Source organism: Pithys albifrons, chromosome 4, assembly GCF_047495875.1.
Source record: "Pithys albifrons albifrons isolate INPA30051 chromosome 4, PitAlb_v1, whole genome shotgun sequence".
Classification (NCBI taxonomy): domain Eukaryota; kingdom Metazoa; phylum Chordata; class Aves; order Passeriformes; family Thamnophilidae; genus Pithys; species Pithys albifrons.
The window spans coordinates 1055339-1073443 of record NC_092461.1 but is presented as its reverse complement, the minus strand read 5'-3'; the positions used below and the strand labels follow the sequence as shown (position 1 = coordinate 1073443).

Sequence of the window (18105 nt, the reverse complement as noted above, 5' to 3'; positions counted from 1 at the left end):
CTCTGTGCACTCAGCTTGGAGTGAAGAGTATAAAATGGCCTGAGTAATTGTGGATTTTGGATTATTTTCCTGAAGAGTGTTAGGATGTGTCTTGGCCCATTCCAACATACCAGTACACACTTGATGGATTCATGTATTGCTGGAGCAAATATGGATTTCTGAGGTTCCAGTTTGACAGGAGTCTGCCAGGAGGTTGTGATACAGCATCCAGCTGTCAAAGATGGTTCTTGGAGCAGCCCATAATGTGTCAGACCTGGCAAATGTGCTCAGATCATCCAGTGCTTCCCTTCTTTAACGTTTTGCACATTGTAATGCAGTAATGGGGTTGGGTTCAGTGCTAATATTGGGCTGATCCTGAGTTAATGAGCACAGGCAGGGGTTGCATCTCACTGTCCTTGTGCAGCTGCTGGTTCTGCTTCCAACACTCAGTGCTGGTCTGGTGTTCAGTGTGGGATTCAAAGGGAGTCACAATGTTGCTGCTGAAATGAACAGTGTTTACCATTTCATCTGGGGGTTTTGGTTTCCTCCATGGTGCTGAGAGAGCATCAAAGCTCAGGAGTTGTGTGAGTTGGTACCCAGACAAATGTTTCTCCACCAGAGGAAAGCACTTAAAGCTTGAAAGTGCTCAATATGCTGGAATGTTTTTACATAACTGCTCATTTTAGAGTAAATAAACATTTTAAATAAACACCATAAGGCTGATGTAACTGCTCAGCTCTGCCTGGTGCTGCATAAATGGGGTTGTTCTGAGCTGCAGCTCCTGCCTGTGCCCCTTCCATTGCCTGCAGGTGAATATCTCTGCCCCATATTTTTGACCAGTTTCTCTGCTCTCATTGTGGCAAGTACAGATTAACTGAACTTAATTAGGGCTTTCAAGAGGGTGTTTTTGTCCAAGACACACAGAGGTCTCTGTAGTTCCACCCAAACTGAGCCCTGTGTGTGCTGGAGCCCGAGAGCCTCACACAGAGTTAAGTCATAGAATCGATTGGGTTGGAAAAGACCAAAGTTCTTTTGGTGTGTTGGTTCATTTGGTGTCTGAGGTTCAAACACATCCGAGTTGCTTCTGATTTTGGAATGTTTTCCTTGCAGTTCTTTCCTGTATCAGGTGCATGATACGACTGCTTTGAATCTGGGAATGATAATTTTCAGAAAATATCAACACACTGTTTGTCCTCCTTTAGGAAAGCCCAAGAAGGGAAGAAGAAAGTGGTGGTGGCAGGTTGTGTGCCCCAAGCCCAGCCTCGGCAGGACTACCTGAAAGGCCTCAGCATTATTGGGGTAGGTATCTTTAGAAATCCAGAACCAAAGGTTTTCATAAGTGTTTGCAGTTGGTCAGTGTCAATATATAATAGCATTGGTTGACTTGCCCTTGGAAAAACCAGCAGAGAAGGTTCCAGCCACCCCAGCCCTGGTTTTGTTGTGGTACACACTTAGACCTGCCTTCATCCAGGTGATTGGCTTTGGTTGTGGCACGTGGGACAAGGACAGGGATGCTCTTGTTGGATCTGACTTCCAGTGCCCTTTTTAGCCTGGAAATTTCCAGGCTTCATCCAGGATGGAGTTACCAATTACCATATTCCTAAAAATCATAGAGTCATAGAGAAGAGACCTCTGAGATCATCAAGTCCAACCCTTAATCCAGCTCCCCTTTGATTACCAGATCATGGCACTAATATGACAGTTTATTTGCTTTAAGACAGGCCTTAATTAATACCTTTGTTAACAGCAGTGGAAGAAGTGTAGGAGACTGGAGCACAGAAATCACATGGGCACAGCTGAGGGTTTGGTGGTGGGTTTTTTACTTCACATTATTAAGAGGAATGATAAACAGCAGTGATTTTTTTGTTTAAATTTGAGGCAGTTACATCCAGTGGTGACTGAGCAGTTAAACAATTACCAAATGTTCCCTTGAAAAGGGAACCAGAGAGCTTTGACTGGATTTACTCAGTGAAGTGCCTTCAGTGTTCCTGGATCAGAGGGCTGGAATCAGCAGCCTTGGGAAGTTTAGAAGCAAAATAACAGTTTGTAATTAGTAAGAAGATTGCTCCATTAACTGGTTTATTCTATTTCTTTATAAAGATGAACTTTTTGCTATTTCAGATTTTAATTACTGCTGTCACTTAGGATATTTCCCCTCCCATTTTTTTGCCCAGCTGCCACTTTGAGCTGTGTATATTCCTATAAATGAACTCAGGGCCCAGAAATTGTGTTCAGGGGCTGTGCTGTTGTGTATGGATTAAATTACAGCTGTAGTTACAGTGTAAGGAGGGAGCAAACTTTCCATTCCACCCTGAAATCTCCTTTATACAGAGATTGCAGCAGAACTGGGTTCTGTCACCTGCAAGGCTCACTGATGAACTGCAGCTTACTCTGTGCTGAGGGGCAGGAAAACCAGAGATTGGTGAATGGGTTTCCTTTTGGCTCAGAGGCCACTTAGTGATGTGATCCATAATTGGTTGTTATAGTGAGTATAATGATATCAACATGTGAAAAGACAGAGGAGGGGGAAAAGAGTGAGTCATTATTCTTTGAGCAAGAGTGTAATTTGATGAATTTAACTTAGAAGAAATTGGGAGACCTGAAGCTTGATTTTTTTTTAAATAATTATTTTTCTTTCTGTGTTGTTTGATTTTTTGTTGTGGTTTTTTTTTGGTGTTTTTGTTTGTTTGGTTTTTGGTGGTGTGTTCAGTGTGTTGTTGTTTTTGGTTTGTTTTGGTTGGTTGGGTTTGGTTGGTTGGGTTTGGTTGGTTGGGTTTGGTTGGTTGGGTTTGGTTGGTTGGGTTTGGTTGGTTGGGTTTGGTTGGTTGGGTTTGGTTGGTTGGGTTTGGTTGGTTGGGTTTGGTTGGTTGGGTTTGGTTGGTTGGGTTTGGTTGGTTGGGTTTGGGGTTGTTGTTGTTGTTTTGTTGTTTTGTTTGCAGGTTTTTTGTGGGTTTTCTTTAAGTCTCCTCTGAGGTAACATGTAATTTTTGGAAATGAACCTCTTTATCTTCATTTTGATACTGAGAACCAGTGTTTAGTAAAAAGTATTTGTAGTTTTGTATTTATTACAGAGAGATTTCTATCAGCAGTTCAGTTGTTAATGCAAAGTCTGCAAGTACTTTGTAACTAGACCTGGAAATGATGAAATGTGTTCTTCACAACAAGGACACACTCTCTTCTCACTGGCATTGCTGTGGTACAAATTATTGTACTTTAAGTGAAAGATCCTTCAGCTCAGACAGGTCTGAAACCTGAGGCAGTGACAGAGGCAAAGCTGAGAGCAGCTGTTGTCTGTGTTTTCAGTCTGTGTATGTCAGATTTTCTTCTGAAAGGCAGTTTGACAATTAGGGGTGCAAGCTCAGGCAGCCCCTCTCAGCTTTGGAGTTTGCTTGTTGATGTTCAGAACAGGACACCTGAACCTGCAAACTCAGGGAAGGAGGTCAGGGAAGCACCTGCTTTTAAGCTGAAATTGGCCATGCAAATAGATTTCTACAGCAGTTTTGTACTATCCTATGCAGCAAAAGGGGTAGGAATTAAGTTAGGTGAGCATTAACCGTCACCAGTTCAGTCTTTAACAGTGAAAATTAGTCATTTCTAGGGAATTCTTCCCTTTGCAGTTTGTGTGGGCTCTGCTCCCAGAATGCCCCCCCAAAGCAGAGCTTTGCCCACTGCCATGGCCAGGACTGGCAGCAGAGGGTTCAGGCTCTGTGTCATCCCCCTGGAGCCTTGGGAAGTTCTGGATCAAGCCCTGGATTTGTGCTGTAATTGGAGAGGCTGTTTTGCTCAGCTCTCTTTATGGTCAGTGAAGATAATTGTCTCTGAAATAATTCAGATTTTTAGAGGATCTGAAGTGCCTTTTGAAGCCATGCATGTCCCTTTTACTGGCTTTAGAGAGGGGATAAGCTGAGTATTCTTTTGACATCCAACACTGACAGAGCTGCCTAAACAAGGTGAGATGAAACTGAGAGTTGGTGAACTGGAGTTAAAATCTGTAGGATTGAGTAGCAGCTTTTAGTACCTAAGACTGATTATTTTATCCATGTAGTAACCTTTTCTTTCTTATGTGTGTCAATGAGAATTAAAGGTATGTGGGGTTGTTCCTTGGTGAGAAAAGAAAGGTTTTTGAATTAAAGCTGCTTCCTGAAGGAACTGAAATGCTCCCTTGGCAGGATTTAATGCTCTTGCCAGGGGACCAGGATGGCCATTATCCCTCAGACAGTGGCAGAACTGCCAATGCACAGGCACTGGGACAGCTGGCAAAGGGCTGTGTGTCTCTGGTGTGGATGTGCTGCCTGCAGTGACTCCATCTGCTGCATTAAGTGGAGAGAAAATAAGTCTCTTTTCTTTCGTCCTATGGAGTTCCACATTACTGCCTTGTTTTGCAGTACTGGAGCCAGACCATTCCTCAGCTTCTCTGGTGATGCAGCTTGAGCAAAGCAGCTTCCCTGTGGTATCTGTGGGGCTTGTGTAGTGGGTTCCATGAAAAGGGAGCCTGTGTCCTCCAGAAAACATGGGATGTTCATAGATCTTAATTTGCTTTTGCAGCCAGTCTGTTTTCTCCTGGCTGCAGCCACTGAGAGAAGCGTGCAGAGGCTTCTCCTCAGAAAAGACCATTAAGACACTGAATATTTGCACTAAAAAGAACTGTTTTAATGAGGTTTAGCACTTTTTACCTGGCTTTGGTTGTAGGGGATGTATGAAGACAATCTCTGCTTTTTTGTGTTGATCCTGTCACTTCAGAAAGAGGTTGGTCCAAGTATCTTTGCCCACAAATTCCCTCTGTCTGTATTTCACTGGGAGCATTAAACTGAACGTGTATTTATTTCACTGTTTAAATTTGGTGGTGAGTTTTAAAGTACTTTTGGCAGATGGGCCAAGATGCACAGGAAAAAACCTGTCTGAAAACACAGACCAAAGCTCTTTGCTCCCCCTTAGTCCAGAAGAAGACACTTTGAAGAGTTTATATAGAAGTATGTCCAGTTGTTGACTGCTTAGATCTTTCCCTTTTAACTTTTTTAGGTTCAGCAGATAGATCGTGTAGTAGAAGTTGTGGAGGAAACTATTAAAGGTAAGGATCACCCTTGGCATGATTGCTCTGGCCTGAGATGTGTGTTATCACCCAGTGCTCCTTTCTGCCCCAGCTGGTGTCTGCAGTGCCCCACTGTGCCTTCTCTGCTTGGGGTGATGGGAATTCCAGGGGTTTTGCTGCCAGGAGCTCTGGGACCTGCTGTGCTCACAGGGAGATGTGAAGGGGACACTTGTCACCAGATCCTTTGAGTGGCACCAGTGTGGGTGGGTGTGGAGCCTTCTATGAAGTTCCTGCACTCTCCTTATTCACTGTTACACCTCTCCTTTCTTTTTAGTTCCCTGGTGGTTTCTTCTTTTCCAAGGTTTTGGCTTATTTCCTGAGCTTTCCTCAGCAGGGCAGATAAATTATCCTCTGGTTGGATGTTCCTGTGCCCTGTTCTCTCTGCCTGTGTTTGTGTGTGGACACTCAGTCCTTTGCAGTGAGGGAGGGAAAAAAGAGTGTTGTTTCTGCAGCCTGACCAGTAAACAGTTGCTGTTAAATAAATATATTTGTCTGGCCTTTCTGGGTTACCTAAGTCTGACTCCATTGCTTATCAGACCATAAAAATTACTGTTCCATGAAGCTTTAAATTACAAGGTTTACTTTAATTGGCTGTACTTTCAATATAAACAAGTGTCTGGTCCACAAGACATTGTCTGTAACTTGAATGCTGGTGATGTTTTTGAGCTTCAGCAGGAAGATTTAGAGCAGTGCAGAGTTTCAAGAGGGGGAAAAAGCTCCTATCAAGAAATTGTGTAGTGTCCTGTGAGGCCTCCAGAGCTTGTGGCTTCAAGGCTTTAAGATTCATGTTGCTTTGAATGTTTTCAGAAGGCAAACCTGTCCTCTTATGTACCCCCAACCAAAACCTTTCCCACTTTGTCCTTAGTTTATTGACATTTGGGTTTTGGGGTACAACCTTCTGTACTGTACAAAGAACAAATACATTCAGCATATTTGTTATTTAAGCCAAACTGTTTTCCCAGGAACACAAATGTTTATGGCAATGTGTTGGAAATGAAGATGCTTCATGATTTTTACAACTGCACAGTGTTTCAGATCCCTATCTGTTTTTTTCCTAATTTTTTTTTATTCTGAAAGGAGTAAGATGCTATCCTGGGTTAGCATGTCCTTCCTTTATATTCATACTGATCCAGATATTGCTGCTTTTTGATAACATCATTACTCAGGTTGTTGTGACTGAGTATTATGTGAGTAGAAAGAGTACAAATAACCTACAGCAGCTGTTACAGTCAGGATTTTCACTGAATGGATTTGTAGATTTTAAACATTGACATAATCCTGGGAAAAAAAGGTTCATGGACACATTGAGGAACATTTAAACTTCCAAAAGTGTGAATTTTTGGGAGGATTTTGGTTGTTGTAGCTTACTAGAAGTCATGTGAGTTGAAAGTGGGCTGCTGAATTCCACACATGGGGAATTCAGTGCCATTTCAGATTTATTTAAAATTATCTAAAGGAGATGCACCAAGTTATTAATGCACTAATTTATTATGCACTAATTGGTATTAATCCTCTACTATTGGAGAAGGTGAAGCTCTTTTTTACTGTTTTATGGAAAGAGTCTACCCAGGGACTTGAATTGTGCAAGTGAAATAAAATACTGTAGTTAACAGCATTATTGATCAAGAATATTTTACAATATAAAATAGATACACGGTAGAAGATTAATGTAAACCCAAATGAAATGGAACCCTCTGCATCATCAGGAACAGCTTCTGAAGAGGCTGGTGGGTTCAGGAGCTGGAGGTGATGTGGGACAGGGAATTAAATACAAGTTTCCAAGCCAGAGCCAGCTGACAGCAGGGAGTTTTGAGTATCTGTCAGAGGTGAATAACATAATTTTCTTCATCCTTTTTTAAAAAGAACTCCACAGTTTGCATGGGTGACATACCCTTGTAGTGTGGCTGTGTGTATATTAAAAGCCTGAAAAATATCATATATTGAAAGTTACCCAGTTTTAACTTCAAGGTCTGTCTTTCCCACCATTCCCATTTCTTAAGGGGCACCTTTGGTTTTCCTTTGGGTGCTTGAATTTTATAGTGCACAGTTTGCAAAAAGGGAAACTTCATAGAAATAATTTTTCCCCTGTTTTTTATTTTCTAATTACTTGTCTTTTCACTTTTTCATACCAGTGGCAGCCCTGTGGGATTGGGTTGAGAGCTCACTGTACTCCCCAGCCAAACTGATCTCTTGGATTTATCCAGAGCTCTTTGTGTGAAGTGGGAATGGGTTTCTTGCTCAGTCTCCAGGTATTGCCAGGAAAAGCTCTCCAGAGCTGGGTCATTGTGCTGGGTCAGGAGATGGTTTTGAGCAGCACAGCTTGGGGTGGCCTTTACCTCATCTGAGGGGAGAGAACAACTGTCAGTTCCCAGTTCTGAAAAACACCTCTTAGGTGATTTTATCTGTTTATCCTCCTCCATCAGAAGATGAAAAAGAAGGATGTGCCTGTTTGTTATTGCACTAACAGCCAAAGAGAGAGAATTTTTAAGGGACTCTGTGATTTCTCATTTCTAAGTCATCATCCTGACTTTTCTCACAACTCTTGCATTGAATCTTTGAAATATCCTCAATATCAGGCACATGATCAGGTGGAATGTCACTCCCAGAGGTGACAATCTGGCACAGCAGTGCAGAGTTTGTACACAGATCATGTCTGGGTGATAGTTATACTGTGTCCCAAGGTACATTTTAACATCTTCAGGTACTTTTCATATGGTGTTGTGGTTTATAATCTGAAACCTCTGTGGTGCCTGTGAGGAGCCAGACAGGTAATTCCATCTCAGGATCAGAACTGGGTGTCTGGGAGTGACAGACACCATTCTGTGTGTTCTGATACACAGAGAGGCTTTGATGTAACAGTTCAGCAAACCTTTCTGCCTCTGCACATCACCCAGATTTTAAGGCTGGATTAGAGCAGTTTAGTACAACATTAGTTCACCTTTTCCCACTTATGGACTTGGTTTCCAGTATGTTAAAGAAAATTGCTGGGGAGCTGTGGGAAAACAGGGTTAGAATCCATGTGTGTTCCTTCACTGGGTAACATTTCTGTGCAGGATAAAAAGCAGTTTGGGCTGCTCAGTCTCTGTAGTGTGTCCCAATAAGCAGCAGATTTGTCTCTGATGGGAAGCACAGAATGTCTTCATGGTGAGTGCTCAGGTCAGCATTTTATGGACCCCTCTAAAAGCTGCCTTTGAAGCAGGACCAGTGTGTGTACAAGCCTGGCTATAAACAGTTTACAGCAGGCAAGAGAATACATTTCTTCTGTGTTTTAAAGGAGAAATGTTAACTCCTTAATGCAGAAATGCCTCTTTTCTTGGCTTTAAATGCAGGACTTCAGAGATTTGGGTCTTGCCCCCTTCCTTTCTGGACATGCTCTCAAATCCCATGTTATTAAAGCTTTGTAGGGGTGGGAGATGTGGAACCAGAATATTTGTGTCCAGTCTGCTTTTAGCTCAGCCTTAGGGACATGAGGGACTCAGGTTGAATTGAGTTTAGTCCATATTGTGTCTGTCTGAAGCTTTCACAAAACCCAGTTTGACAATGGGTCATTAGACCTGATTATAAAAAACAACCAAAGGAAATTACTTCAGGGTTGAGCCTTTTACGCTGAACATAACCTTGATTTCAGGCACATTGTCTGGTGAAGTTGCCCATCCATTCCCAGTTTAAACATTAGCCAGTATTTATTAAACTGTTAAATTGTCCTGGTGTGGTCAGTAATTATGGACTGCCAGTTGCAGTGTCTGTGTGAAAATGAGCAGATCAACAGGACCTACATGTGGGATTTATACTGGATTATCTGCCTTGGTGTGTGTGTATGTATGGATGTGAGTCCCAGCATGTTAAATATCTGTATGTGCTGTTGGACTTCACTGGAATGTGCTGGTTACAGGGGGTAAAACAGTCTCCTGCATTTCTGTGATTGTGGGAAGAGCAGCCTGGGCTTAAGCAGCTGATGACAGGCCAGATGAAGAATAAAAATTAGAGGAGTCAGGAGTTCCTATTTGAGGAAAAGTATCATTTGGCTCCCAGTCAGAAAGTGTTTGTGCCAAAGTGCAGCTCGAGGAGGTCAGAGGGAGGGCAGTGGCCTCATTGAGCCTCTTTCTGTCTCATTTGAAAGGACATAAAGGGAGGACACTTTGGGATGGGTTGTTTTATTTATTTCACTGTGTGGTGGGACCTTGGCTGACTTCCAGCCCCCACCCAGCTGCTCTCCTGCTCCCTTCCCTCAGCAGGGCAGGGGGGAACAGAAGATGGAGTAACTTTGGGGTCATGATAAGGACAGGGAGATCATTTACCAGTGACCATCACGGGGAAAACAGACTGACCTGGGGGAAATTAATTTAATTTATTGCCAATTAAAAATAGAAGTCGGGTGGTGAGAAACAGAGAAGAAAACTAGAGCTGCCTTCCCTCAGCCTTCTTCTTCCCAGTCTGAGGTTCACTGTCTCATCCCAGACTCCTCCATCTCCTCCCCTGAGTGGGGCAGAGGGACAGGGAGTCTGCATTTGACAGACCCCCTGCCCCTTTTTTTGTCCCTGGATTGGGAATTTTGGAGTTATTCCTGTTTAAACAATAATAATTATTACATTTTTGTTGTCATCTAAGGAAGTGGAGTTATGGGTAGAAAGATTGTCACTACTGAAGCCAGAATTTGTTGTTTTTCTTGGTTTATTTAAGAGCTGCTGTGACAAGAAGAATTGTCTTAGGCAGGACCTTTCTGGAAGGTGCTCCACTGGGTGGGTTTTCAATGAAGGTGTTTTGGGGCAGCTGAACATTGAGCAAGAGCCACCACTGCATTTGGGTTGGCCCTGTCTGAGTCCTTACCAACAGTGTGATGTGCTGCAGAAATGAGTTCAGAATAGTCCCATCACCTGTGCCAGTGTCAGTGCTGAGAGTTCAGCTTTGTGCACTGTCATGATGAGGAATATACAGCAATTGGGGGGGGGGAACTGCTGCTGCAAACACACACTTTAATTGCTTTTGGGAAACTACAATAATTGTGTGGCTCAACATTCAAATCTGCCCTGCTGGGGCAAGAGATTCCTGATGCCATCAGTTGGTTTCTGCTCTTACAATATATTTTTTTGCTGTTCAAATACTTTTCAGCACGCAATGACTTGGTGTGTGAGACAATCCAGGATTTCAGATTGGCTTTGTGATTATTTTTCTCAGTGTGGTTATTTCACTGATTTAGTTTATAAACCTGATAGAAGTGACTATCTGTGTTACGACTTTGTTGTGACTGTATTTTGTAAACAGTTCACAGAAACTGAGTGGGAGACAAATAGTGCCCCAGAGAAAGAAACCAAGGATGTGGGGGGCAACAGGCTGAGAATCTCAGTGGCAAGGTTGGGATTGCTTGTTTAAGTGATGTGCAGGGAAAGGTGCCTTTGCTTCCAGACCCCCATGTGCTCTTTTCCACCCTTTCCATGAATGACCATCTTGCAGCATCCCTGTTTTTCTGTGCTGGTCTCATTGGGTAACTCAGCTGGGCTCAGCTCTGTCAGAGGATCCTCATGGCTGGGAAGTGTCAGAGGACCCTGTTCAGACCAGGGGGATTCAGTAAAGGTTTGCTTTTGCAGTGCTGAGTTCAGCTCCAAGGCTCAATCTGTTCTGTTCCTGCTCACACCCCAAAAGGTGAGCAGGTTCCTTGAGCTGCTGCAGCTCTGACAATGCTCCTCTCAGCATTTCCCCTCCTCACAGTGCAGCCTCTTTGATCCCACTCACAATGGCTTTTCCCTTGGAAGCTTCTCTCTGGGATCTCCTGAGGGTTTGAGCAGAATCTTTGATCCCAATCAAATGCATTTCTTCCCAGAGAGGTGAGGACAGAGGGTCAGGGAGCTCTTCCTGCAGTGAATTCTGAGTATTGTCCTTCTGAGCTGGGGAATTGTAGCACTTGGACCCACAGGAGATGTGGCCTTCAGTCACTCTGAGAGACAATAACATCACATGGTCTGGGAATAAGTGGGGTGAAGCTGCTGAATCCTGACAGGAGGAATAAGAAATGCCTTAACAGGGCATTCAAGTGCTTTTGCTGTGAGAGAGGAAAGTGCTGCTCATGTGCCCCAAACCTCCTTGAATACTTACTTACATTCTTCATTTCACTGGGGGAGATTTTCACTTGGACAGTAATTCCCTGTTAGTAGTTATGTCTTTTTCTGTTTTACTTGTTGTGCACTATGGATTTAATTGTTATGGTTGAATCATACACTGAAGACAAGCCAAGAATAAAGAGTGACTGCAGTTAATGGAGAGGAAGTGATGTTTGAATTTTAGCAATCTGGGCCTCCTGCAGAGCTTTTCTTCTGAATACCTTGTATTTGAAATTACATAAAATGAATTTTAAAAGCTCCTCTCATTGCCTGTGTGCCACTCACACTCTGGAGCCTCCTGAAACAGGGTTATTGTTGGTGCTGATTCCAAGTGCAGTGCTTGGTAGTTGTCAGTATTTCAGGCTATAACGTGTGTGTTTGTGCTTCGTGGTACCTGCTCATTTCTGGGAGGCTTTTTGTGTTGGGAGAGGGTGGAAGGCAGTCATTGTATGAAAGAGTTTGGAATTTTCTGGGCTGGATCAAGCACACACCCACTATCAGCATCCTGAGGGACTGATTGCCTGGCCCAGGGCACAGAGAAAGGTCATTAATTCTGCCAACGTTACTCTGAATTATCCCTTGTCTTGTAGTGGGGCCAGTTCCTTCCTCCCCTGGTTGAAGGCTGGACTAACATAACTCTGGAACTAAATCCACTATTCAAGTTTTGTAATAGCTCCTGATTTGCCCCTTCTGCCTTTCCCCATTTTTATTTTGATCTTTTTGATTCTCTTTTCTCTTTAGTATATTCTTGAGTGCTTTTTGTTTTTTCCACCAAAGTTTTTTAATCCTTTTCACCTTTTATATTTGCTTGCTGCTCCTTTCAGTTTTTCTGCTTTTGGTTCTCCTTTGCACTTGTTCCTTTTGTTTTTCTTTGAAGAAATTCACTGCTTTGTTTTCCCTTCATGTGGCTTTCCCTTCCTCAGCCACTCTGCTCCCATGTGCCATTTTTCCAGTGCTAACCTTGAGGAAAGGAAACTTCTATTCTTTAAGCAGCAAATAGTGGTGGAAGGAAATGTGTGCAGGGGTACATGAAATGCAGTGCTTAGTCCCTTTTCCTGGAGATGCTGCAGAGGATCAGACAGGTTGGTGGGAGACATCAGGGGGGTACAGAAAGAGCAGTGCCTTGGCAGGGGCCTGGGGAGGAAAAGAGTGTCCTTCAGGAAATGGTGAATAAGCACAACGATGTACCTGGGAAAGGGCAACAGAACCAGCATGAAACAATGGGAAGTTCTGCTGCCAAGGCTGGGAATTTCTGCTGCCAAGGCTGGGATTTCCTGCAGCTTTGAGGGTTGGCTTTAAACTCCTGTTTCTGAGGGGCTGTGGATATGTAAGTGCCCAGCACAGGCTCAGCAGCAGCTGCCTGGAATGGGCTGCACCTCTTGGTACCTGAGGCAGTGCTGATGGTGAAGTTCCCAAAGCTGGGCTCAGCCAGGCCACCTCCCCCTCCCCTGTGTGTGTCTGTGACAGCCCAGGAAAGCACCAGCCCCCCTGGAATCTGCTCCAGCATCACTGCTGTGCTCTGTGGGTCTGGGCATGGCTCTGGTGGAAGCCTGAGGTTCACAGGACATTTCATGTTAAATTCCATTCCCTGTTCCCTCCCCGTGTCTGTGTTTCAGGTTGGGTGTTCTCCATCAGTCCTGAGCATCTCCCATTAAAGGCTCCTGGACCTGCCCTCAGGGCTGTGTTAATTTCTGGTGTCCTTTTTAGCAAGTGAAAATAAATTCCTTGGAAATATTTTCATTCCATGCACTGATTTCTCAAGCTGGACACATTTCAAAGCCCTCTTTAGACAACAGTAGGATTTAATATCCCAATTAATTCATTCCAGCCTCTTCCTTTTTGGGGACAGTGCCAGGTGGTGTGAATTGTGTCTGCTGACTGGGATGCAAAGAGGAGTTTAATTTTAAACAGTTCTGAAAACTGCAGAGCTCTGATTCATTTTAAATTGTTCCTGGCTTGATTTCATTTACACTTGCTGTGAGTGACTCTGCTCTGGAATTGTCCTTGCTGGACCTGGTTAGTGCTACTGTTGAGTTGTAATCTGTATTAATGATCTACTAATTAGTGAAAAACTGCTCCAAAGCCCGACCACACTTTTGTTTGTTGTTTGGGGATTTTTGTTTGTGGGTTTGTTTGGTTTGTTTTTTTGTTTTTCCCTTTAATATAATTTTATCTGCTGGTAACTGTGGGGAGGTAGAAAGGTTATTTTGATGGCAGGAGAGGTTTGTAGGCTGAGGCAGTTCAGGCTCTGCTCTCTAACCCTGAGGAGATTTGTCATTCATCTGTTTCCAAGTTTGCATCCCCCAGGGGGCCACCAAAAAGGAGGGTTGGTTGGTTGGGACCTGAGACTGAGCACTCCTTGTTACAGACTGGGGGTTAACTCAGCTTGCAAAAGTGTTGCACCAAACCAAAGAGAAAGGAAGGAAACAAAGCAAACATAAAAAGAAAGACTCCTTTTAAGCCTGGCCCACCTGTTTTGCTTAGGTGAGTAAAGTCAGAGAGAAGGTGAATTAATCAGATAAAATGCTGGGCAAGGAAAGTGTAATTGCAGTGGTTTGCCCCATTCTGAGCTTTGAAAGCAGGTCAGAAATGAGATTTAAAATTGCTGCTTTTTCTGTTGCACTTGGTGTTGGTGTGGACTTGACAGTGCTGGTTTGACAATATAAAAATTGTTGCTTACCTTTTTCTTTATTAAAGATGACAAAATACTTGTTTTTCTTGAGATAAGTACGAGGAGAAAAATACCTCCAGCCTGTGAAAAAGGATGATTCAGTGTTTGTCAAGTTATGGTTCATTAATAGCAGCAATTCTGTAAACAGATGCTTTAGTGATTACTGAAAATCAAACACAATAGGCCTTGTATGGAGTGGGGAAGGAGGACTTAAGGTCACAAATACTGTAACTGAGGGGAGATTTTTGTCTTAAAAAAAGAAAATAAAAACGAAGTTTGTCTGCAACAGTCACAGTAGTTGGATGTGCTGGGATTTCCTCCCTGAATAAAGGAAGTTCTGAAGGGAACAGGGGCTGGGTTTGCACTCCCTGTGAGTTGTTCTGTCTGTGGAATGGCCTGAGCTTTTTGGGTGGTTCTTTTATTGTTCTTTTTTATTTTTTCTCCCCAATGTGTAGGGTCACTTGCTGAGCACCTGAAACACAAAGAGCTGTAAGAAGATAAAATAGTATTTTTGGAAAAGATTTTGCAGGCTACAGTAGTGATTTGTCTTCACTTTTTTAACCTGTTTTCCTAAGAAAAGATGGATTATGAACTTGTGTCTGCTGCACAGCTCTGCCATTATTTCCATTTCCTTCCCCCCTTACAAATTTTCAGTCCTCTGACAAACTTCAGGCAGATTTGGGACAAGTTTTGTGGCCACTTTTCCCCAGAAGTTCCATGAAAGAGTTTGACACCAATTCCAAGCATAAGAATTTTCCATTTTGTGTGACTTGTTATTAATCCTGATTGTTTTGAGACTCTTGTCCATCATTCCACTGTATTTTCAGCCATAAATCCAAATACACCTTAAACATGGTCATGCAATTGATTATTTTAAAAAGGGATAAATTGGTTTGCTCTGAATAAGCCTCAGTACTTTAGAAATGCAAGAAGGGATGTTCTCTGCTTCCACTTTAATTCTTATATTTCACATAATGCCTTTGCTATACAAGTAAATAAAATGGTGCCATGCCTGAAACTCCCCAGAGCTGGATTGGGAAATAACTGAGTGTATTGTGAGCCAAAGATGTTGGTGAGATTGTCAGGAAATGCAAAGTGGATAATTTAGCAAATGTTCTTAGTGCAAGCAGCACATTACTGAGTTCACAGCAGGGTGTGATGGAATTTCTGTCAAATGCAGCTGCAGAATTAGGCCTTTATTTCATGCTGACACGATGGTGTCTCTGTCAGTGTTAACCATTCTCTCTCCCACTGCTACCAACCATTTTGCTACCAGGTCAGTCCTGCTCCTTCTTCAGGAGATTTTTGATGGAGAATTTTTATTTGTCTTAAAAAACCCTGAGAAAAATGGTGTACTAAAAGTAGTTGGTTTTTTCCAGGCTGTTGCTGCCTTATCACAGAAATAAATTCAGAGTATGAATGGCACATTATTCAAAAATTAGTTTATGGCCTCTCAAAAGAGGCAGAGAAGAAAGGCTTGGACTGATAAAGGAAATAATCTTGTAAAGAGCTGTTGGTGACATAAGTTGGAGTTTTGGCTGAACAGTGTTTTTAATTGATTGGAAGTGGTTGTAGACTTTGCTGTGCTTGTAATTCCTAATTTCCAGCATTCCTCTCACCCTGCTCCTGTTCCAGGGTAAGTTTGTATTTCTTGCTGTCTCTCATCTGCCTCTTCCAGGCTTGTTGGAGTAAATGATACAAGTCTGTAGTTTATAAGCTAAGGGAGTATTTAGTTGCTGATTACCTACTAATTTAGGTTTGAGTGAAATTTGGGGGAAGAATGTTGAATCCTGCCAGTTAAATATTTCTGCTGTGTTGTTATTTGCACTGAAAATCTGAAAATGGAACTGCTTAGATCATTTTAATCAGATAAAACAGAAAATGCAAGTGTGAAAAGATAATTGGGTGAATGAATTTGTTCATTTTAAGGTAATTTATTTTTCCTGTCAGTGTCCCTTTTTAAATACTCCAGTGAGTGGAAATAGATTATTGCATCTTATTCTCCTTTTCCATCTTTGAAGTACAAACAGTCCTTCTGAAGAGCAGCAAATCAAAACAAATATGGTGAGATTGCTCCTTGTATTGACTGCATTTTTTTGCTTAATTTGAAGGTCATTCTGTGAGATTTCTGGGCCAGAAAAAGGATCATGGGAAACGTCTGGGGGGAGCTCGACTGGATCTGCCCAAGATCAGGAGGAATCCACTGATAGAAATAATTTCCATCAATACAGGGTAAGAATCTCCCAGACTGATAAACCATCCAGAGTCAGCCCTGAGCTCCCCAGGAGGAGGAGGAGGAGGAGGATGGGCTGCTTTGGAACAGTGAGAGGGGTTAAATCACTTTCCTTCTGGGAAGCAAATCCCTGTTTGTTTGGGTACAAGAAGAAAAAAGTATATAGAGGGGTTTTCCCTGTGTTATTTTGATTTCTAAGCTGATGGTTCATTGTCAGTAGCTCATTAAGATCTGTCTGATGTGATTGTCATCCCAAATATATTAATTACTAAATTAAGGTATAGTTATTTCTGTCTCACTCCTCTAATATATTTAAAGATAAGGAGTTATAAAGTATATATTTCACTCTTCATTTCAACAGGCCACTCTCTGCTCTCAATCAGCTCCTGATGCCCATAAAACCACAAACTTCTTTTCTGTGCTCCTACTTGGAGGAATTCTAATTTAATCTTCCTTCCTTTGATGCTTTTCCATCCTCAACTCCACTTGCTAAAGTCCCATTTTGTCAGTTTACTAAACAAAGAAACAAACCAACCAGAACAACAGAAATCCCACACAAATCCTCTTCTGATTTTTGTATCTTCTCCAAGTTGTGGAGAAGTTTCCCTGGTGGTAAAATTTAAATTGCAATGTTGAGGTACCCCAGGTGGGTGTGAACTTACTGCCTAGAGGGGAAAAATTCTGGATCTTGGCCTTGTTTTGAGTTTAGGTGAGCACAGTTCAGAACCATTTCATAGTAATTTGCTGCAATGCTCTTTCAGACTGCCTTGTCCTTAAGGACATGAGTGGCTGTAAAACCTGGTGCTGTTTAGGTCACAATTACCAGTTCAAGGCTTCACGTGGTTCCTTTTTCTTCCTCTTCTGGTGAACACATGGGTGACATTTTGTCACGTTGCTGAATTCTGATGCCTTTTTAAACTGTGTTTTGCTGCATGGATTGTTCTGGAAGTCTGGCCATGAGCTTTTCTGGGGCAGTTACTATAAGTGATCTAAATTCTTTCTCTTATTGTCTTTCCTGTTGACATCTTGTGATCAGAATCCTTCTCAGGATTAAAAACAAGCAGAGCATTCTTTTACATCTGGCTGTGTCTGAGTTTCAGTTGTTACAAATGTTCCTTTTCCACTAATGTTGTAATGTTGTAGTAACTTTCTAGTTGTAGGTGTTGTCAAGGATGTGCCAGCTGAGCTGTTCTCTTGTCCATTTGTCTTTTGATTTGTGGTGGTGAATTTAAGATGACAAAATGTGTTGTTATTTCTAATACCAGGTTGTTGCTGCCTAATTAGAGGTTAATACAAGGTGGGCACTGTGGGTCAACACTTGGCATTGGGTGGCTGATGAGAGGAGCAGTTCTTTTGGATGGATTTTGAACAGATGTATTTTCCTACTGGGTTTTGAAAAAACAATTATTAAATCCCTGAGCTCTTGCAGTGACCTGTGCTGCCTGTCCAGATTTTTGGTTAATTGAATTGTCTGAACTAGACTCTGCCTTTTTGTAGCAAATCTCACCTCCACCTGTGGGTGCACCTTTGCAAATGCTCTGTGTGTTCATCACCTCTGAGTTCTTTGTAGCTGGATGAGTTTTCTGGAGTCACCATCTTAAAACCATATCAAAATGTCTGTGATTTCTCAGGGAAGGATGTCGTGACTCCAGTTTGGCAGGTCATGAATCCAGAGCATTTCCATGCTGGAATGACTGGGGTGTTTCTGTAACAACCTCAACTGCAATTTCTTTGGCTTTCTGTGTTTGCTCCTGTGAACTCCAATCTCTTCCTTAGCACAGGGATATCTCTGGATAAAAATACAGAGTGATGGAAATGGGAATCTTTCTGGTGTGTGCAAAATTGGCTCACCCAGTGCTGGACAGGGATAGACTTGGGGTTTGGCAACTGATTGTACCTTTTGTCCCCCCCTCTTGTCCCCCCCCCCCTTTTTGTCCCCCCCCCCCCCCCTTTGTCCCCCCCCTTTTGTCCCCCAACTCTCACCCAATGTTTTCAACCTTTCCATCTGCAATGCCGCTGTCCCCATTTTGGATCCATG

General features: G+C 42.7%; 1 protein-coding gene across 2 annotated transcripts in view; it reads left to right on the top strand.

Annotated features, from left to right (window-relative positions):
* The window catches only part of CDKAL1 (CDKAL1 threonylcarbamoyladenosine tRNA methylthiotransferase), a 278423-nt gene that overhangs the window by 88647 nt on the left and 171671 nt on the right, over nt 1-18105 (top strand). For both annotated transcript variants that reach the window (XM_071553173.1, XM_071553174.1), the window contains exons 6-8: nt 1182-1278; nt 4999-5047; nt 15946-16066. In XM_071553173.1, the coding sequence (XP_071409274.1) occupies nt 1182-1278; nt 4999-5047; nt 15946-16066 (267 nt within the window). The remainder of the gene's footprint in view (nt 1-1181; nt 1279-4998; nt 5048-15945; nt 16067-18105) is intronic.